The following is a 22,984-nucleotide window of genomic DNA, read 5'->3' as shown; positions in this document are numbered from 1 at the left end:
TAGGGGTAGCCAATGGGTGAGAGCCATAGATAGAACACAGGAGGCAGTTGGCAGGGGCCACGTGCTATGTTAACCGTCCTTCTACAATACTTTGGACTCCAAGGAAGTCCATGTGCTTGTAACCTGTGCTGAGCCAGTACACAATTATTCTTGGCAAGAAGGGATGGCCTAGTTGATTGGAATTCACAGATAAACCACATCACCCTCCCCCTTCTCAAAATCTTTCACTGGAAGTTTCTGAAAGATGGTCTGGCCTGAATTTCAGCTCTTTTTCTTTCCCCTTCTTCCAGGAGATGGAAATAGCCAGATCATAGTGGAGAAGGCGGCACGGAACCAGAGACTGGAAAGCTAGTCCCTGAATAAGCAAAAGGGAGCAGAGATCAGCAGTAACACGAGAAAAACTCGAAACGACATTCATCTACCCTTTTTAAATTTGCAAAGCATACTGCAATAATGTGAGCCAGCGTCCTGTTGACGCTCCCATCTCCATCTCTGATTGCTTCTGTTTGAAGCAAGCTCTTGGTCTTTGGTTAATGATTATTGCCTATCATTAGAGCACGCCTTCGAATTCCGCTCCCCATACTTAAAGTCTCTATTTGTAGCACAGACAATTGGTCCTGATGCTTTTGTATGAAAGGACCCTTCTAACTTTGGCCAGTATTTTTGCGTCACATTGCTCTTACATAAACAATCCTCTTTGTGCCTTTGCCAAGACTGCCTCCATGTTGAAAATGGAACCCTCCTTAGGTCTGCTTCTTGGAAACTCTCGGTTCAACCCAGGCACCAACCCCTCGGGAAAAGCCCTGCCTGAGCCCTCTAGCCATCGGCGCCTTCTCCTCCAAGACAATCTTCCATTTATTCAGAGCTGTTGGCATGTTGTCTTCCCCATTAGAATGGAAGCCCCTGGAGGGCAGGAACTTCATTTGCTTTTTCTTTGTAATGTCAGTACCTAGCACTGTCTCTGTCACACAGCAGGTACTTAATAAATGTTCATTGATTGTAATAACCAGGCGCTCACTCTCTGCTCACACAATTACTGTACACTTGTACGTTGGTAGGTTATGTTCCCTTCCTCAGCAGAATGTCAACCCTGGGCAGACAGCCCCTGGTTTTCACTTGTCTTTGTGTGCCTAGTGCCTGGCACACAGCCTGGCACAGAGGAGGCACTCACTCCAGCCGTGCCTGTCAACTGCCCGGATCAGAGGAGGGAGGGGCACGGAACCTTGTACCTTACTTTGCACTGTCCCCACTCAGTCTCTAGGCAGGGAGGGGAAGACTGAAGCATGGAAGGAGCCTTTCCCTACTTTGCCAATTGCTTTCATATGCTGCTCTGGAGGAGTGATTCTCACTAGAAGTCAGTCAGCACAAAGGCCAGCCAGCTGTGAACTCAGGGTGAAGGGTCGGGAATTTGGAGGTAAGCTCGGCAAGGCAACAGTACGGCCTCCGAAGGCATTTCCCATCAGGGAACGCGACAGTCTGTCTTGGTGACCCTGTCCCAGATCTCTGGCCAGTCTCATAGACGAGGATTGGGTCAGAACAATGATAGGATGTGACACAGAATCCATCCCCAGTGGAATCTGGAGAAGGGATGTGGAAAGTGAGTCTGCGGTGAACAAGGAAAGCCTTGTGTAATTAGACCGGGGCCTGTGGTTACACGGAAATCACTTCAGGAGGGGAAGGGCAGCATTTCATCTCCCTAGTACAGGGTGGTCCATTTTTCACCAGCAAATGTCTCACAGAAGCTAAGAGCAGGAAGCATCTTCCCAGGCCATCTTGATCAAGCCCAGCTTCTGAGGTCCATTCCAAGATTCTTGTAAACAGCTGTCTCATCTATCATAAAAGCTCAGAGGGTCTTAGAGGCCGCCCTGTGCAACCCACCCACACCTGCCTGGGAAGCCCCTGTTCACCCAGCATTGGCCGAATGAATTCCAGTGAGGGGTAATGAATGCATCACCTAGTGAGGCAGGCCATCCCCATTTGGAATGGCTCTGTGTCTTGGGAAGCTTGTGGAGGCATGTTTGTCAGGGGGAAAGGTGCCAGCATGAGGGACAGCCTCTGAGATTCCCTGATTCTGAGATAAATGGGGCCACAGAATCATGGATGGGTCAGTCCAGTATCATGAGTCTCCACATCAGGGCAGGCATCAGGTCATTGTGTATTCATTCTTTCTGTAGGACATGATGGAGAGAAATAGATTTTCAGAAAGTGGGAAATACTGATGTCTTCTTTGGGAGATTTCTAACTGGCTCTGTCCTAATGACAAAAAACAATCTTGCTCCAAAGAGGTCATGATGGGAGGGAGAGATGGTGGCAACTCTCAAGTTGGCTATATGACCCTATAGGCATCTCAGAGCAATCCACTGGGGAGGGGAAGAAGATGGAACAAGTGGAGGTGGAGGAGGTGGAGGAGGAGGAGGAGAAGTAACAGCGACAATAAATGATTACACTAATGTGGTATAACTGTCATCTATATAGTACTTTGAGGTTTAGAAGCATTTTACACATATTATCTATCTTATTTGATCCTCACAACCCTGTGAAATACACACTATTATTATGATTATCCCCATTTTGCAGATGAGGAATTTGTGTTTGAGAGAAATTAAGTGACTTAACCAGTGTCATGCAGCTAGTGTCTGAGTCAGGATTTGACCTCAGATCTTTCTAATTTTGAGCCTGGCTCTCCACCCACTATGACACCTAGTTGACTCAAAGTCCTTGGTTCATATTTTAGTTTGTGCCTTGCCAAGATCATCTATTATGCTAACAATTGGACATGTTTTGGAGACCTTTGACCTTTTCCAGAGGGTAAACAAAGGAAGTCACCTCCTCCATGAAGCCTTCTCAGATGCTTTAGAAGGAAGGAATTTCTCCCCCCTCAGATTAGATTGGGATGGACTTCCTAAGAGTTGACCTCATCACAGGCTCACAGACTCAGGAGTTAGAAAGGACTTTGGTAGCCAGCTCCTGACCAGGGAAGTACCACTTGATGACACTGTCTCCAGCGCTTGCCCCAAAGCCCAGTACTCTCATTGGTGGGAACCGCTCAGAACTAGCCTGACCCAGACCCACTGCCGCTCTCCGGACACCTCCATGGTGCATTCTGCATATCACCCCCCCACAATCCCTAGCCACAAGTCATCCACCCTCCTCCAGGTAATCAGTCAACACTAGTTCCTAGACAGGCCACGTCAATCCCATCCTCTATGACTCCACTCAGCGCCTCTAAGAACATTCCTAACTGCCACTCATTCACATGCAACTGCCCTTCTCAGAATGGAAGCTCCCTGAGGTCAGGAGCTGTCTCTCTTTTTTTATTTTTATCCCTAATGCTTGGCCCAGGGCCTGATACATAATAACTACTTAACAGATGCTTTTTCATGCATTTATTCTTTGTCTTAGTGTCTAAAGAAGTCTAGAGCACTGGGTCCTACTTATCCCTGAATTCTTAAACAAAAACAAAAACGCTCTTGCAGAATCGAGTGTGGGGGTCAGCTTTTCTCTCAAATTTTCCATTCCTTTACTTCAGCAACCAATTCCTCCTCACTGATCAGAATCGCATCCAGAATGTTTTCCCCATTGTTTCCTTAACCTTTTAAAGAATAAAAAATATCATTAAGCTAAGTAGAATTTATAGGAGCTATTCTGCATTTGATGGAGATCTGAGAGCATTAGCAAATGTCCAGCTACACCACAGCCTCCATCATTCCTGCCTCATGCTTCCACACCAGATTTGTGATTATTTTCCTGAACTCATAATCTATTTTCTCCTTCTGGCTATGTGGTCTGTAGCATACTCTCATGAGAAGACTTCTTATAGTCTTTCCTCCACTATTCTTTCCTCACATGTTCTCTGCCATGTTACCTGCTCCTTTCCTTGGGCTCCTGCATTTATTCACCTGAGTATATCTTTTTTGTATACTACTCCAGCACCTCTTTTATTTATTCTGTTCTTTTTGAATAATGCATATTTTTCCATTGGACCCCATGATCTTCTGACTTGCAGCCCAGTTCTCTTTCCACATCACCATGTTGCCTTCGAGATAAGCTTTCAGGTTGAAAAACTTAGCATTCTGAGCCGACCTTCATTTAAACGTTGGACTACCTGAACCTTTGAACGCGGCTAATTAATTATCAACTGCTCTCCACAACCATTTCTTGTTGCTACTGTTGAGAAGCAAGTGAAGCAATGTTGTATGTGGCTTTGCTTGTTGCAAAGGCTACAAAGACCCACAGAACTAGCATCATCAAACAGCTGGATTTCCCAGGAAAGTTGCCCGAGAATCTTATGGACTCGGCCCCCTCCAGCTCGGCTTTAATTAGCTTCTGTTAGCTTTCCTTATTTACTGAGTCCAAATGTTTCCCATGACACACACTGCTCATCTTCACTGAACTTTAATGTCTGGAAAAAGTCCATCCCTATTAGGCTCTGAAGATCTTTACACACATAATGACAGCTTGATCAAGGACCCATCCACATGGGTGAATCCTTCCAAGGCAGCTCACAAAGGCTGCCCTCTTGCATCAAAGATTCCAGAGTTATCCAAATTAGGATGATGGACAATTCCAAATCAAAACATGGAGGCAATGCAGGAAAATACAGGGAGCGCATTGTCACAGGAAGGGCAGTAGACGATAGACGAGGAATTCCCTGACAAGTCAGACCTAGGCCAATTCAACAAAGATTTATTAAGCACCTCACATTGCATTATCTGATAACACTTATTTTGGATATTTTAAGCTCAGTGTGTAATCTTCTCCTATAGAATATAAGCTCCCTGAGGACAAGAACTGTTTCACTATTTTTATTTATTTTATTCTGAACTTAAGAAATTATTAGCATTTTTAACATAGTAGAATAGAAAAAGATGATTGTACATAAAACTGCAAATCTATTATATACAACTTGCAATTCCTTCTAGATATATAATAAAGTTGACATGTAACTTTCTTTTTTTCCCCTTTTTTCTTTCCTCCCCCCCCGCCTCGCCCTAGAGATGCTACCATCAGACACAAATATGTATGTATATCTGTCAAAACTATTCTATACATACGTCTATTTATCAGTTCTTACTCTGGAAGAGCTAGCGTCTTCCTCCATAGGTCTTTTATAGTTAATTTGCATATTTATAAGTCAGAATGACTCAGTCCTCAAAGTTGTTCTTAAAACAATTTTGTTCTTAATGTTTGGTACATACTAGGCACTTATTAAATGCATGTGTGATACCCTGCACTAGATATCGGGGAAGACACAAAGTTTAAAGAAGACACTAGCCCTGACTTCTTGGAGTTCACGGCTGAGGAAGGAGACATCACACACCCTCCCACGTGTTCCCGCCCACACTTATAACTCAAAATAACATGCAAAAGGTACATAAGAAAGGCGCAAACAAAGTGCTTTGGGACTACCAAGGACAGAATGATCACAGTTGGCTCAGGTAGCCTAGGTGCTTTGATTTTACAGGTTCCAAATGCCCTAAGTCCATGATGTCATGGTCCTAAAACCACTCTTCCCTGATATTTTCTCATTCTGTCCCCTGTCTCCACCCATCCTCCACATGTTAACAAGTGCATAATTCTAGGATAAAGCCTTCCCCAGGTAGAAATCTTTCATCATTCCTGAGTCTACCAAATCCTAGCATGATGTCTGCAGAGGTAACCAATCCCTCATCATATCTGTTCCTTACAGCCCAACTTCCATCTCTACCACTCTATTGAAACCAGCGCCATCTCATTTACTGTGTCCAATGGTCTTTTTTGCAGTCTTCAACCTCCTTGAACTGTCTGAATCATGTGACATAGTTGACCAGCCTCCTCATTCTTGATATTCTTCCTTTGCTCCTTTTCTCTTAGTTTTTCCCCTACCTATCTGACTATTCTCTCTTGGTCCATCTCATCTTCCTCAATATGGGCTATCCCTCATCATTGAGTCCTCAGCTGTCTTCTCTTCCATCCTTCTACTCTCCCCAGGCAATCTCATCCACTCTTGGAGCTGTGATTATAGCCTCTACACAGATCACTGCCCCCCCCAATTCAAATATCCAACCCCTCTCTTTTCATGGTAGTGCTTTTGTGATTTTTCTAGTATGTCAAACTCAATACACTAAAAAGGCTAGTTCATCATCTTCCCCTCCCCAACCCCCAAACATGCCCCTCTTCCAAGTGCCTCTAATCTTGTTGATGGTACAACCATCCTCCCAGTCACCCAAGCTCAAACTTTAGAGTCAACTTCTCTCTCCCAACACCCACCAAATCAATTCAGTTACCTAATCCAATGGGCTCTCTTCCATAATATCTCTTGTATCCATCCCTTTCTTTCTACTCCCACGGCCACTAGCCCTGGTAAAGCCCACATCACCTCTTCCATATACTCATAATCACCTCCTAGCTGGTCTCCTTGTCTTCATTCTTTCCTACTCCCAAGCCATCCTGACAAAAGAATCCCCACAAACCACAGGCCTGACCAAGCCACTCCCTTTCCCAATAAACCCTGAATGGTTCCCTATTGAACAAAGGATAAAATACAAACTTCTTAGGCGGGCAGGGCACTCAAGGTTCTCCTCAGTCTAGCTCCCAATTATCTTCCAGCCTGATTTCCACATTACTTCTCTCTCGTGTGCTCTAGGTTTTGGCCAAAGTAGACTCTCATTTCTTGCTGTCTTTCACCCTTGTATCCATGCTGGCATGTCCCAGGAGTGGAAGGCACACCTTTGCTTCTGAAGTCATCCTCATGCTTTGAGGATCACCTTAGGGGCACACTCCTCTGTAATATGCTTCCTGATCTCCCTAGTTCAATACCATCTCCCCCTCCTCAAATCTTCTTAGAGTCCTCTGTTACATGCTTTTCTTTGGCTCTATCGCATTCTTATCGTTCATGTCATATCCTCCCCATCAGCAGAGCAAAGGCTTGCACCATTTTTCCATTTTGTATTCCATGTGCTTCATGGAATGTCAATCAACAAGCATTTATTAAGCACCTACTGTATACCAGGCACTGTGCTAGGCAACAGGATTAGGCAAAAGAAAGGCAAAAATAAGTCTGTGCCCTCAAGCAGCTGATATTCTAAGGTGACAACATGCGAATAGGTAGGCACACAAAAGCTACAACAGTACACAAAGCAGACGAAAGGTAACCTCAGAGTGAAGGCAATGGAGAAAGAGGGGCCGGGAATGGGCTCCTGCCCAAGGTGGGATTGCAGCTGGAGCCATGGGAGGAGCCAGAGGGAGAACACGAGGTGGGAGAACACCCCAGAAACTGGGGCCAGCCAATCAAAAGGTCCAGAGACCTGTGCACAGCCCAGCACACGGGTCAGGGTGGCCGAATGAGAGCATGTGGAGGGGACAGAGGCACCCTAAGGCTGGAAAGCACAGTGCTTTTGCACACAGTAGGCGCTGAATAAATGCCGAATTGAATTAAATCACAGAGTAAGTCCAGCATACAGAGAGGGGACTGGGAGGAGAAAAGAGTCCACAGGCACCAGACTTTTTTTTTGTCCGATGAACCTTATCAGCCATAAATTTGTTTTGTAATATGACCTCTCTACTGATACAGTAAAGATAAGTCCACAAAGGTGAAAACAAAACAGATGACAAGCATTCCCTATCTAGAAGCTAGCAGGCAGGGGAAGGAGCAGCTGGGCCCACATGTCCACCCGTATGTATACCCACACGTTCAAAGGCCACAATGGAGCAGGAGGTGAAAGGCAAGCCGGCTGCTTACGGGGGCATCAATTTTTAATGATCCCAAACCGCTCCTTCCAATAAGAAGCCATTTTAACATCATCGTTCATTGTGCCGGTGATACAGCTGTGAGTTACAACCAACCAGAGTCTTGGAAGATTGCAAAGTCCAAGTAACTCAAAGGTTAGCCAACAGAAAGATACCTGGGGTTTTGTCAGGGTTGAAAACCCCCAGGTGTGATCTCCTTCTACCAAGGCTGAGAGCAACCCAGCTATCACTTAGACACACACACACACACACACACACACACACACACACACACACACACACATAAAATGTGCATATCTTCACGCAACCTGTGATTCCACTGACGTAGGGAGCCCCCAGTGAAGAAGACTCCTCTTCCAATTCAGACCACTTTCTCTGCGACTTGTAATCTTAAAGCGTTTCCTGGGGGCACCACGGTGCCAGGGTATGTCAGGACTTGAACCCAAGTCCTCCTTACTCTAAGACCAGCTTTCTCTCCACTGTGTCCCGGCACCTTCCTTTGCCTCCCTTTGAATAATAATGCCTGCTTTTCCTCTACCAATTTAAGGTTTACAAGCATCCCATTTGACCCTTACAACAACTATATGAGGTAGAGACTACAGGTATTATTATCTCCATTTTATGAATGAGGAAACTGAGGCTCAGAGACATACAACAAACTTGCTCATGAACACACAGCCTGTGAGGGTCGGAGACAGGATTTGAACCCAACTCTCTCCTGATACTAAGTCTACAGCCCCACCCACCACTGCCTCCCTGTAAAGAAACTGGGTGTCTGTGAATTCTGAAGGGACAACAGCAGTGTGATCAATAAAACAGATATGATGTACATCTGTTTCCGTTCCCACAGCTCCCTGAATACAGCAGGACAAGCTGGGGAGGAGGGAGCTGGGAAAAGGGTGGCGATGCCGGGCCATTTGAGCAGAAGTAGATAACACAGAAGGCAAGGTGAAAGGCAAAAAGCAGAGCTTCGGGATCAACTGGGCTAGACAACCACCAGATCTGCTGACCCACACTGCAAATCCTAATGAGCACCCCTCCAAAAAAAGAGAAAAGAAAACAGGAAGGACCCTAGATGTCCCCTCAGCTTTTATTTTCCTGCTTTAAAATAGATTTCATCTGGGGAAACTAACAACAACAACCTGGAAACACGTCCATTCATCCCTTACAAGGAATCCAAGGTCCCAACTGACAATGGATGCAAAGAAAAGTGAGAGGGGAGGGGGGACATTCCAAACGAAAGTATAATTTACACACATCGATGGGTCATAGAAGACCCCACCTCTACTTTAAAATGAGGTCCTTTCACATTCATTCCACTGCCTGGCAAAATGTGCATCTAGAAACCACAGATAAGAGGTGTTTCCCCCCACTTTTTCTTCCTATTAGTTGCTTTGCCTCTTGGATATATTGGGGGTTTGGGGAGGGGGAGGGTAGGACAGGATGCTGGAAGGGTTACTAAGGAGTCCATCACTGAGCTGTCCCATAAAACGTGACTGGTTTATACTCCATCGACCAGATGCCACAGGGATGTGGTCCATTCCACGAACCTCCTACACGACCTTTACGAGTGTGAAATTGATTCAGATGGGTCAATGTTTCCGGAAAGGAGTTACATATATATTCAGGCTACTTAAAGTATACAAAAGGAATTCCAGATGAAGCCAAATTTTGTTTAGAGGGGAAATAAATGGCATAAAAATATACTCTGAGCACTTCCTGTCCATGCCAAAAATGTTTAACATCCGCAGATAACAAAACGCTTTGGAGCCCAGCAGTTTGTTGATTTTGGCAATCATTTAATTAGGCATCCATGCATCAACAGAGAGAAATAAAAACACCACCCCTTTCACACAGCTTGTGGAAAACTCTAATCGCTATGATGAGAGCAATCCTTTGAGAAGGAAAAAAAGGGCTCGGGACTAGATTGGAATTTCCAATTACAAGTTCCAGCTCAGATGTTCTCAGGGCTATACCTGCTCATTTCCAACACCTAGTCTTTTACTCCTTCTTGCTCCAGGTTTCATTCATTTACCAGTATAGCCAGGTTTGGTGGAAACCAACCCCTTTGCAGCCAGACAGCATAGCTGCAGGGAACATGGGAATTTCAGTAGAAACAGATAATGGGAGTTCCATGTGGCAGGGGAATTCAGCTTTCATTTTTCTACTATTAGAGAGAAGGACGGAGAAAGATACAGCAATACTCAGGTCATTGTTTAACAATGGGAAACTAACACTGGGGTGTCAAGGAGGCTTAGGCTCTCTGCCATCTCACAGTCTCTGCTCGTTCAGACTCTTAAGGAGGGGTGTAACTGGAAGAGCCTGGAACTGAGATCTGCAGAAGGAGAGTGAAGACTGAATTCCCTTCATCTCCTGCTGCCTGCGGCCAAAGGCATTGCCTACGGTAAACCTCTATTGATTCGAGGCCGTCTTAATTCATGACGTTCCTACTGCTTCCAGTGTGGATGTAAAAGGGTGACTGGTCATACCTCCTTTGTGATTTGTACATGTGCAGGTGTAGGGAAGAACACACTTTGAATGAGGAAGACCTGCCTTCAAATCTCATCTCCGATACCTCCCAGAAGGGTTACCAGGGAGGGGCAGGGGGACAAATCACTTAATTTCTCTGTGCTTCAGTTTCCTCATTTGTAAAATGAGGGGACTCACCTTCTTCTTCACTCCCTTCTAGCTGTTGATGTATGGTCCCATGTTCTTAACCAGGAATGGGGGAGAGGGTGCTAGCAAATGGCTTTTGATACTGATACAGAGAGAAAGCAAGGCAGAGAACAGACTTGTAGCCAAGATTTCAAGAATTCCTCCTATATTCCAAAATGGGGGCTCGAGCTATAGGAAAGATTCTTGTTGGGCTTGATTTTTATTAAGAATTCTTGGAAACTGAGGGGATGCCCATCAATTGGGGAATGGCTGAACAAGGTATGGTATATGAATGTAATAATATTATTGTGCTATAAGAAATGATGAACAGGTAGACTTCAGAAAAACCCAGAAAGACTTGTATGGACTGATGCTGAGTGAAGTGACCAGAACCAAGAGAATGTTGTACATAGTAACAGCCATATTGAGCAATGACTGACTTTGATAGATGTAGCCCTTCTCAGCAACGCAAGGATCTAAGACATCTCCACAAGTCTCATGATGGAAAATGCTATTCACATCCAGAGAAAGAACTATGGCGTTCGAATGCATATCGAAGCAGACTATTTGATCTCTCTTTTTTCCTTCTGTTTTGTTTCCTCTTTCTTGTGGTTCCTCCTATTGGTTTTAATTCTTCCTTACAACATGACTAATGTGAAAATATGTTTAATAGGAATGTATATGTAGAGCCTGTATCAGCTTGCACACTGTCTTGGGAAGGAAGGGGAAGAAAAATTTAAAACTCAAAAGCTTATGGAAGTGATTGTTGAAAACTAAAAATAAATTTAAAAAAAACTCTTCTGAATTCTGGACATCTCCCTAAACTAAGTCCTAGTAAAGAGACTTAGGTAGTGTAAGGAGGCTCCTCTCAGAGGCAATTCACCACTGAGTCCTCCAGGTCCTCTGCAATGACTGGTGCACTTACTTTGTTCATCTTCTCTTAATTCTACTCCCACACGGGATCTTTGCAAAAAGGTGCAAGAAAAAATGAATAAAATAAATGTTCTACTTCCTATTTCTAGTCACCATTCATACCGGAAAAGCAGCAAATAAAAAGCCCCCTCTATCATCTGTGGAATGGACAACGTTGGACTGGGAAGTATGCGTTCAACTCCCATGACTAACACTAAATGGCTGTGAGGTCTGGGAAGACCACTCTACTTACTTCTCTGTGATGCCTGTAGGACCTACCTCAATGAGACATCTAAATGAGACAGTGACTAATCAGTGTTTGGAAACATCAAAGGGCCACACCCCTTCGGCTACAGCAAAGATGACTGCAGGAAGGAGAAAGAACTTCTGGCTGAAATCATCCCATGTGCAAAATTAAAACAGAAAAGCCCCCAAAATGCCTACAAATACTGATGGGCTTTGAAGATTAATGTCCCTTTGTACAACATGCAAGGTCAAGATGCTGCAGAGTGGAGAGGGCCCTGGACTTGGAGTCAGAAAGAATTGGGTTCATATCCTGCATTTACTAGCTTTGTGACCCTGGGCAAGTCATTTCTCTGCTCCTTGACTCAGTTTCCTCCTCTGTAAAAAGAGGAATTGGACTCAATGGTCTTTAAGGTTCCATCCAGCTCTAAACCTAGTATCCTATTAAGCTTCAACACAGAGAAATTCCACAGGCTTAAAATTCACAGAGAATAATCATTCTACACAGACTTACAATCTACAGCCAGGCAGTTCTGAGTGTCCTAGGATCTTCACAGATAATGATGATTCATGGCTAACTCTACCTCCCCATATACAAGGGTGGAGTTAATTGACTAAATCAATCAAATCACCTCTCCTTTCTTAAAGTGAGTGATAAGATTCCCTGATATCTTCATGAAGTGAGAGCAGTCTTCAGCCATCAACCAATCAAACCCTTTGAAGAAAGTGCCTCAGCACAGAGTCATGCCCTGCCACCTCTGAAACAGAAGACCAATTCAGAATCCAAAGTATTCAGTCCCTGGAGATTCTGGCCCCACTGAGGGGCAGATGAGGAGAGAGCCTTGTCACTGGGGAGAAGGAGGGAAGGAAGGGAACGTTTTAGCTTCCCCAGAGGAGACTCTTGCAAGTTCCCCATCTAGACATCTAATATCATTAGGGTAAGTAATTCCTTGTGAGGAAATCTGCTCCACAATATAGACCTGCAGCTGCTCTGTGACTCCAAGTCTCTGGGCCAAACAGAGGCTAGAAGACTTGTCCAAGGTCATGCAGACAGTCTATGATGGGGATGTTTGAGTCCACCTTGTCCTGCCTTGGAAACTGACCCTCTCTCTACCCACTATACCAGAGTATAGTGGAGTTTCAATGATTAGTAAAGAAAAATGGAGGGACATCTGTGTCCTGTATTCTGGAATACTTCCGAAATCTGAATTGGATCAATAAACACTCCAGTGGAGATGTCACTGTTGAAGCTCACGGAAAATCGTCTGAAATACGCCTAAGATGTCACCCAGAAATGTGTCCTAGGAGAACATCTTCAGACTTCCAGGAAGAGGAGAGAGAGGGCTGTTTGTGCCATTCTGGTTCTTAGAGAAACATGGGGGCACAGTAGAACATGTATGCACTATGGCTTGACAAGATCCATGCTATGACTCCCTCAGTAGACATCCCATCCTGCTTGGACTATGTCCGGCTGAGGCTCTGTGGGCTTCCTGCCCTAAACCATCCTCCTTGTCACCGGAGAACAGCCACCATGCACTGGGTCCAGGGGCACAGTCAGGGCCACTTTCAGAGGCACTGCCCATCACAGACAATGGCTGGTCTTCCATTTCACTTATATAAACAGAGCAATGACATCACGGCCTTGTGGTTCAAGAAACAGACTCTTTATGGAGGGGTTTTCCTAGCTCAGTTACTTCGTTAGCCTTGAGCTATCTTTTTTCTTTCTGTGACATCACCAGGAGTTACAAATGCAGCCCACTCACAAACTCATCATCTGGATGTACTTCCAGCCTCCCGGCTTCTCTATTGGTCCCGGCTGTTAATCATATGTCTTTCCATTCTGTTCTCTGCATTCATTTAGATCTGATTCAATTGAATTCAAGTTAACAAATGTTTATTAAGTGCCTGCAAAGCCCAGAAAGACAGCAGAGTGTCTAAAGAGGCGGTAGCTTCAAAGCCAGGAAGACCTTGGTTCTAGCCCTGCCTCTGACCTTTCTGGCTGGGTCACCCCGGGCAAATCTCTTCCTCTGTCAAGGCCCTAGGTAACTCTTTCAGTTGACAGCTAGGTCCCACTTAGTACAGACAGCAAATCCCCTGAAGTGATCCCCCACATTTGAATTCACATTGTTCAAAGTTATAATTATGTACAATATGGTCATTGGTTTCAACCCAATGGAAAAATGTGGCGTGGATTTGAAGAACGCAAGCACTTCAGGGAGTTTGTCATTCACACTAATTGGGACCTAGCTGAGTAATTTGCAGAGAAGGTAACTATCTGTATTAGTGGAGGGAATTTCTCTACATGGAAATTCCTTGTACAATGAAATCCCAGCTCCACTCTCTCCTTCTCCCTATATAATAAGATCCCATAGATGTGTGGATAGAATGAGTCAGTGGGATCAGGCACACCCTAATATCATCCTAAAAAGTGACTTTGCATTCTAACTTAATTATGTTATGCCCCTAAGGTAAGACACGTGGCCCTGATGAAGCCAACTGGCCATCCATTTTAAAAAATGGGTCAAGGCTGACTTCTGTCAAATGCTGATATAATATCTAAAGCATCACTAAAAAGTTAGCATCTACTTGGCTCCACAGGCAGCCCCAGATACAATGAGAAACAGCCAGATCCTGTCCTGGGGACATCAGACTTGACTACCTTGCCACGGGGCCTCCATGTGCATCCTCTGCCAACAAAATGACCGGATTTTGCTGTGCCCGACTTCAAGCTCTACCTCAGGACTGATTTAAGCCAGTTAGAGAATGTGAGAAAGAGGGGCCCGGAGGATTCCAGTCCTGGACATCTCTGCTTAAGATTTTCATAGTCAAATGGTCGGCTCAGAAAATCCCTGTACCCATGCAAGTGGGCTTGTGCTTTCCACCTGAGAATCTTCAAGGGTTACCTAGAGCTCTGAGGTGTCAGGTCACCTGTCCAGGGCCACACAGCCAAGATGAGTGAGAGGGGGACTTGTCTTCCTGTCTCGAAGGGCATCTCTCTAGCCACTGCACAACACTCTCTCTTTCTTACAGACCTGCCTATTAAATGTTTGCTGAATGAACTGAATCAAATTGAATTGAATTCATTCAATGAAATAAAGTGAATTCATTTGAATTGAAGTGAATTGAATTACCTGGGATTAATTGGCCTTTTGTTGCCTAGGGCCTTGAGAGGAGAGAGAGATGGAAATACGATGGAAACATGAAAGAAAATATCGATTACAGTCCAGGCTTAAGTCTACTCAGCACAAGGGGGCAGGAGCCCCGAAACTCACCATCACCTCCTGGATGAGAAACATCTCGACATCTCCTGCAGAAAGACGGTCGGGGATCCAGAAGTTGACCGATGAGCCAGGGAGCATGCTTGGTCCAGTGTTATAAACCTGGGAATAGTCCATACATACACACTCATGTTATCCAATGAAAGTATCACTCACAAACACATGGCTATGTTTCTTTGGTCCAATCGATGATTTATCAGTTTCAGGAATTCTCTAATACAGATTCGCAATCTCCCTTGAACTTACCATCCTAGAGAGCTTCCTAGGTACTTATAGTGGAAGTAAGTGACTTACCCAGGGTCACATAGCCCATATGGGTCATCAGCAGAACTTGAACCCAAGTCCTCCTGACCCCACACTGCTTCTCTATATTAAGTACAATTAAAATAAGCTTCCTGTTAGACTTGCCATGTCTCCTTGACTGCTATAAAGTCACTCAGAGAAAGTCATGCCTTAAGAGGGTAGAACATAGATGCAAAGGTAAGTTCAATATAACAAAAAACCCAATACTACAAAATAATATATTCCCCCCTCCTTTTAAGGGTTCTCTCTCTTCTTCTTCCTGCTAAACATTATAAACTATTTTATTTGTTTGAAATACAGAAAATCTAAATGGCAAAAAGCTGATTTGGAATCAAAAAGAGCATCTGAAGCAGTCTGGTTCAAGCTACTCATTTTACATGTGAGGAAACTGAGGTAGGGAATTCATCTCTGATTCTCAGACTTTCACTTTTCCACTACATCAGGCCATATTTTAAAATATTAATGAAACCAATGGTTTGCTGATGGTTTCGTCAATTCACATCACAGTCATTTGCAGATAAAGTACCTCCTCTCTCACCCACCCAATGAGCCTTGTAATATCACCAACAAAAAAAGTTAAAGCAAGCCAATTGACAGCCTCCAGGTTGGACAAGATGGGTGAGGTCCTGCTGCCATAATCCTCCCTGATACTTGGAAAGAAGGGAAGTGTGTTTCCTCATCTCTTCTCTACATCCAAGATGATATCACAAGATACTCTAATTTATTCGTTTTGGAATATGTCACTAACTGCACATTAACATCTTGCCCTTGGAATCCTCTCCTACTTCTCCTCCTTAACTACCCTGCCAATATGTCCCCAGATGCCTGATCATTTTTCTGAAAAACAACGAAGGCAAAGATAGAAGTAGGCAGAGAGGTAAGCTAGGTAACGCGCCGGCCTCAGAATATGGCTGGGCTTGGACCACAAAGAGAAAAGAGAGACCGAGAGAAAGCTCAACAGCACAAACCTCAGAACGTGAGCCAAAAAGCAAAGAAAGGTAAGAAGCATTGGCTTTGGCAAGGGCTAGGAATAAGGGAGGGGTGGTTAGCAGGCAGTTCCTTTGAAAAAGCTTTGTGGGTTTTAATAGACTGCAAATTCAATTCGAGGTTAACAGTGTGATATGGAAGCCAAGAAGGATAATGCAATTGTTCGACTATGTTAAGAGAGGCCAAGCTTCCAGGAACGGGGAGGTTAGAGTACCACTGTACTCAGACATAGTTGGACCACCCCGGAGCACCGAGCTCAGCACCAGATGGCACCATGGTTCTAAAAGAACACTGATAGGAAAGAGAGTGTCAAGAGAGGACAATCAGGACGATGGAAGTCCATGCCAGATGAGGATCTCTGGAGGGACAGGAGATGAAACAATTCCATGGGGACATGAGAGATGTCTGTTAGTATTGTCAGGGCTGACACACAGAAGAGGGATTTGTGTGATGGCAGGAGGCAAAATTACAATCAGAAACCAAAGGATTTGAGATCAAGAGTTGGAGAGGACCTTAAAGGCCATCTCCTCAAAGTCCAACTCCTCCCATTTTTCTTGAGAAGACTGATGCGGAGAGACCTTGATATAAGGACACATTCCTAATGAAAACAGCCCCCCCCAAAGAGGAGTGGGCTACCGTGGAGCCAGTGAGCTCCCCCTCATTAGGACCACAGACTTAGAGCTGAAAGGCACCTTATAGGACAGTGAGTTTTATAGATATTTATAATTATTTATTTCATATTTATAGATTTTTTTTATGGATAAAAAACTGAAGCACAGAGAGCAAAGATTGAATGGATGGCCCCTTTTCTGTTATAAACTGTAAAGGGAGCTGGAGAAGGAAATGGCCAACCACTCCACTATCTTTGCCAAGAAAACCTCAAATAGGGTCACGGATAGTAGGGCACAACTGAAATGGCTGAACAACAACAGTGGAAAGAGCTCTTGAGTCAAAGGACTTGGGTTCGAATTCTACCTCTGACTTTACCTACGTGGCCTTCGACAAGGCCCTTAACCTAAGTCCTCTGTAAAATGAGGGGACTGGACTCAGTAGCAGATGAGACTCTTCCAGGTCAGAATCTCTGCTCCCAGGAGCCTTTAGAAATTTGCCTACCCCCTTTAGTACATCCAATAAACATTAATTAAGTACCAGTTATAATAAGCACCAATTAAGTCAGGCACTGAGCTTACTTATATTCTAATAGGAAGAAGCAATATCTACCCAGATGAGTAAATACAATATACACATATCAGTATGTGGGTGTGCATATATATGTAAATACTCACACGATAATTTCATGGGGGAGAGTGGAAAAGGCAAGAACTGAGACTATTAGGAAAGGTCTCAAGTAGGAGATGGCCTACCCCCTGCATTGTACTTTGAGGGAGTTAGGGACTCCAAAACACACCACCCATTTCCATTTCTACCACAGAAAGGCTGATGATGACATTAGAAAGAAAGTCTCTTCTTAGAGGGCAATTTACACACACACACATACACACTTACTTTATTTATATATTTATGTGTTTATATTCCTTATTTATATGGTAAAGCTTTTTGCATTATGACTATGGGAGGCATCCTACGTTATAAATATAATGACTGTCATCCCTATACTTCACCTCATCCTTTAATTATTAATACAATCATTATAGGCAAACCATTAGTCAGACCATTGGCACATCTGGTCTTTATCTGTTTCCCAACCAATAATAAAAGGCAATGGAAAAAACTCTATCTTTGCAACTAATTTTCTCTTTTTCAATCCCAGGGACTGGTGGTCTGGGCCTTGTTCACTCCACCCTCCCTGCCTATAAATCAAGGGCAGGGCATGACAGTCTCTGAGAGGGAGTCTCTCCTCCCCAAGATGGCGCCATGTGCTACCCATTAGTCCGGAGGTGGCACAGGGCCTCGGTAAGGCAGCTCAAAGGAGCCCAGTTGTTTATAAGAGCCAACAAACGTTTGTCTCACACCCTCTGCCTGTCCCCCAGCTTCTTCCCCTCCCCCTGCCTTCCCAGGCCCTCTCACAGCCCTTTCTTTGTCTTTCTCTTACACTCCCTAACTCCCACCTGGAGGCCAAACGGAAGAGGAATAATGCTCGTGGGACTGCTTTAGCAGCACAGAGACACATCCTAGCTGGAATCATGGAACCGCCCATCCAAAAACCATTTCATCCATGAAGAGAAGGCAGAAGGAGGCCAGGCCCCCAGGCAGGGAGTGGAGAATGTGAAAATCATGGGATAACAGTTAGGGTTCACCGAGCTCAACCTCCTCATTTCACAGAGGCTGAAAGTGACGCCCAGAAAAGTGAGGGGCTTGGCCACCGCCACAAAGCTAACAGAAGAAAGCCAGGATTAGAACTCAGGTCCTCTGACTATAAACCCAGCACTCTTCTACCTGTATATACAACAGTATAAATGAAATAGTACTGCTGTTTAATGGGAAACAGTGTGACAGAGAGTCTGAAAGACCTGAATTTGAATCCTACCTCAGACACTTACTAGCAGGGTAACCCTGGACAAGTCACAGTCAGCCTCAGTTTCTTCACCTGCAAAATGGGAATCACAATAGTACCTAATACACAGGGTTATCATAAGGACCAAATGAGTTAATATATGTAAAGTACTTTGTAATCCTTAATTCGATATAGAAATGTTAGTAATTTTTTAGGGATAAGAATAGAGAGTGGACCTGTGATCCCATTGGCATGGGGAATTCCCAAGTGAAAAATCTCCATTTACCAGTGCAGGTTAGCACCCTCGTGTCCTTTACAGCTTTAGAAAGCATGGTGTCTGATACACAGTAAACACTTAATCAATGCCTGAAGGTTTAGAGAGCACTGAGGGGTCAGTGACTTGTCCAGGGTCACATAGCCAGGATACATTAGAATCAGAACTTGTGTCCAGGCCAATCCGGCTTCAGAGCTGGCTCTCTATCTACCAGGCCAGGCTACCTTGCTAGCTACTGTTACTATTATCATTAATATTACCGGTATAAATCTTATCAGAATGAGGTGAAGCAATGGACAGAGCTGAAATAACACTGCCGAGTTGGAAGGCAGCAGCGGCCTTCATTGTCCAGCTCTCTTGCCAGGCTAGGAGGAAAGCCCACGGCGAACAGAAGAGCAGATGGGGGGAAGAAAAGGCTGACTGGGTCATGGGCTCATAGCTCTAGAATTAGAGGGACCTCAGAGGCCATCCAGCCCAACCTCCTTGTTTGACCCATGAGGGAACTGAGACCCAAGGTCACACGGCAGACAGCGGCAGAGGCGGAGCTTGAGGGCATAGGCAGTGATCTTTCCACTGCCACCACCTAGGTATCATGAAATGAGCCCTGTGTGAAGTGGAAAAGCAACAGCCAGTGAGTCAGGAGCGTGTGGATACTAGGGAAGGAGAACGGGGCTTGACCACATCAACCATGGAAAATCTAATTAACGTTACCAAGCAGACAATGCTAGGGGGCTCCTGGGAACTCCAGGGCTCTTACCTGCAGGGTGATGTTGAGAGGCTGATACTGGCATTCCCAGTCCTCCAGCTGAACGAAGTTGGATGACTCAATGGATTCACCATACATGAAGGAGGTGGGGGACACGACTCTGAGGGAACAATGAGACAAGCTCATCATCTCGGCTTCGAGTTTAGGGTTCCTGGTCACCAGCACTCATAGAACACTAAGCAGTACAGAATTTGGAGTCCCAGAACCTGGGTTCAAATCTCAGTTCACCTGCCCCTACTACCTATGTGACCATCAGCAAGTCACACTAACTTAAGTCACAGCTGACAGTAAGTTGCAGAGCTAGGATTTGAACTCAGGTCCACAGGAGAACAGGATCGCCAAAGTAGAGCTAAAAGAAGCCTTGGTCTTCTAGTCCAAACCCCTCACTTGATGGATGAGGAAACTGAGTTCTGGAGAGATTAAGCGACTTGCCCAGGATTACACAGACAGCAGACACTTGGGCCAGTATTTGAACCTAGATTCTCCTACTCCAAATCTCGTGCTTCTGGGATCCAGACACTTCCCACGTGTCTAAGACTTTCCAGGTGACAAAGCTCTCCCTTCACAACAATTCTATAAAGAAGGTAAAATTATTATCCCCATTTTATAGCTCAGGAAACTGAGGCTCAAGGGGTTGCTTGCAAACCTGGTAAGTGACAGAGCTGAGATGTGAGCACAGTCTCCTGACGCTAAGCCCACCCACACGACCAGGCTGCCGAGCCAATGTGAAATAAACTCCAGTTTCTTTTAGAACTGATGGATGAAAGTCCACGTTTTTGCTTTCTGGTTTTGGTTATCATTTGAAAACGAGTTCGTTTGCCAAGGCATGTCACAGTAAGATTTGAAGAAAAAAAAGGGAGGGGTGCTCCTGTTTTGTGATGGTGTTCTAAACCACACTCTACAAATGAGAAAACCAACAAAATCCAGTCCTTCTCCTTCATACGGAATTGTCACAATTTCAGGAGTGCTGAAGATTACAGGCTTAGATGGCAGTGACAACCAAAATAAGCAGTTGGAGGAGGTTCGGGGGGTTGTGGGCACAGCGCTGAGGTTGGGGAGCTAGGTAGGTGGTCAGGGATCCGGTAACATCCCCCCCACTCAGTCGTTCGGTCCTGGTGATTTCCACATCTCCTCTCTCGACAAAGCAAATGAGGAAACTGAAGTCCAGATTCCTCCCAATGCCTCCATAACGAACCATCAACAAATCACTGGGTGGTACCAGAGGAGTCATTCACTTGCCGAAATCCAACAGCAGAAAGAAAAAACCCACAGGAAGAAACTGGAATCAGAAAGCGGCCCATGCGCTCTGGAAGTCATTTCATTCATTGGGAATCAGAGGGAGGTCTTGGTATTATGGTGGAGGGAATCAACGCCCCAGGAAACATGAAGATTGGCCCATTTTTTAAAAAATTCAGATCTATGATTTCGTTAGAGTAGAAACTCTCTGAAAGGAAAGTCCCTCCACTAATCTAAATTAGCACCTGACCTGCAATGTAGAGCCTTAGAGAGGTTAAGGGCAGTGCCCTGAGTCACCCAGTAGTAGGTGTCAGAGGTGAGACTGGACCCCAGGCCTCTGGCCACCACACCACTCTGTGCCCTCAGGTAGATGTTCATCTGACTTCCCTGGTTAATACTCGGATATTTCAAGGATAAGTAATTTTGCCCCTCTGGGTATAAGCCCTTGATGACTTGAGATTTGGGCTCTGACACTTTCTGTGGCAAGAAATTGATATACACACACACACATACACACAGAGTGGCCACTTAGCTGGTGAGGCCCCGCAGGTGACAGACACAAGCAGCCTATCACCGACCCTTCCACAGCTAGATCACATCTGCCTTCATGCCACCAACATAGGCTTTCAAGGACTCGACCTCAGCCCCACGTTGTTTGGAGGCATCAAACAGCAACTTGGGTGGAGACATTCATTTACAAGGAAAAACCGAATCAGCCAAATTCACATTTCTAGAGGTCTTTAAGCACTTTCCATACACCAGCCCTGAGAAGGAAAAAGTGTCCTATGATACCCATTTTATAGATAAGGAAAGTGAAACAGAGAGAGGTAAAGTGACTTGGCCAGAGTCACACAGCTAGTCAGGGCAGAAGCCATGATTCAAACCCAGACCTTCAGACTCTCCACCCACCACTGTGTTGACAACTGCCTTAATTGTACCCAAATATCCCCTTCTGCCTTAAATGAGAAGGGAAGGAAAGAGAATAAGCCTTTCCATAGTGTCTTTGCTGAAAAGGATGGATTACTAGGGAGGGGAGGGAGAAGAGAGAGAGCTGGAAACGAAGGTGGTGTAAAACCAAGAGACATCCACTAAGATTTTTAAAAACACAAATGGAATTATAACATTTGACTTTTTATAGGATACCTGCTCAGACCAGACCCAAGAGTTTCTGTCTCTTATTTCTCGGTATCTCTCTGGCCTTCCTGGCAGGTGAGACAGAAAGCGGCCAATGCCAGGGCTCCCGGCAGGCAGAGGAGAAGTCTGATGGAGGCCTCCTTCCTCCCCCAGCTCTCCTCCTCTCTCCTCCTTCCTTCCTCTCTGCTCACTTTGGAACGGAGAACCCCGCTTGGATTGTTCTCAAGGTTGGCTTAATTGGGACTAGGAGAGGTCGCTGAAAGAGGTCACTGAAGTCCAGCTTATTGAACAGGAATGCCTGTGTGTCATAGCTCTCTGTCACTCGAAGGAACTATCTTCTCAATTTATAGAAGACCCTTTGACGCTGTACATGTTTGTGCTCTGCTGAAAACATCCACAGACGCCTGTTGTTTGTGTGAGCAGACTCAGCCTGCCCGGTGTAATAAGAGGACACCAGCGTGGAACTGAGGTGAGAGACACGGGAGCAGGGCCAGGAACATTTGCTCATGTTTTTGCCCAGAAGTCATCTATCTTTTGAGGCAGCTGGTGGCACAGTGGGTTAAGAGCCCTGGACCTGGAATCAGGAAGCCCTGAGTTCAAATCCAACTTACTAGCTGTGTGACCTTTGGAAAGTCCCTTAACCTCGATTTGCCTCAGTTTCCTCATCTGTAAAACGGAGATAATAATAGCAAAGTTGTGAGGACCAGATGAGATAAGGATTGTAAAGCACCTGGCACACAGCAAGCACTATGTAAATGTTGGCTATTATCATTATTATTATTATCATCATCATCATTTAAATTGGTACACTGATAGCAGCTAGCTCTCAAGGTGGTTATAAGGTTCAAATGAGCTAGCACACGTAAGCACTTTGCAAACTTTAAAATGCAAACTTGACATCATTGTCATTTCCACTCTTGCTGCTCTCATGATGCCTTTGATGAGGAAAGTTCACTTCACCCATCTAATTTGATAAATATTGACTGAGGGTCTCCTGTACTAGGGGCTAAGGA

At 44.9% G+C, this 22,984-nt stretch overlaps 1 protein-coding gene across 1 annotated transcript in view; it reads right to left on the bottom strand.

Moving 5' to 3' along the window:
- The window catches only part of ITGA9 (integrin subunit alpha 9), a 354,182-nt gene that overhangs the window by 45,180 nt on the left and 286,018 nt on the right, over positions 1–22,984 (bottom strand). Inside the window, exons 22-23 of the mRNA XM_020979532.2 lie at positions 19,593–19,701; positions 14,811–14,918 (exon numbers count right to left, since the gene is read on the bottom strand). Of these exons, the coding sequence (XP_020835191.1) occupies positions 14,811–14,918; positions 19,593–19,701 (217 nt within the window). The remainder of the gene's footprint in view (positions 1–14,810; positions 14,919–19,592; positions 19,702–22,984) is intronic.

The sequence above is a fragment of the Phascolarctos cinereus genome, unplaced genomic scaffold (genome assembly GCF_003287225.1).
Source record: "Phascolarctos cinereus isolate Bilbo 61053 unplaced genomic scaffold, phaCin_HiC Scaffold_4;HRSCAF=312, whole genome shotgun sequence".
NCBI lineage: Eukaryota > Metazoa > Chordata > Mammalia > Diprotodontia > Phascolarctidae > Phascolarctos > Phascolarctos cinereus.
Note: the sequence above shows the minus strand (reverse complement) of the source record. Positions and strands in the feature narration are given on the sequence as shown.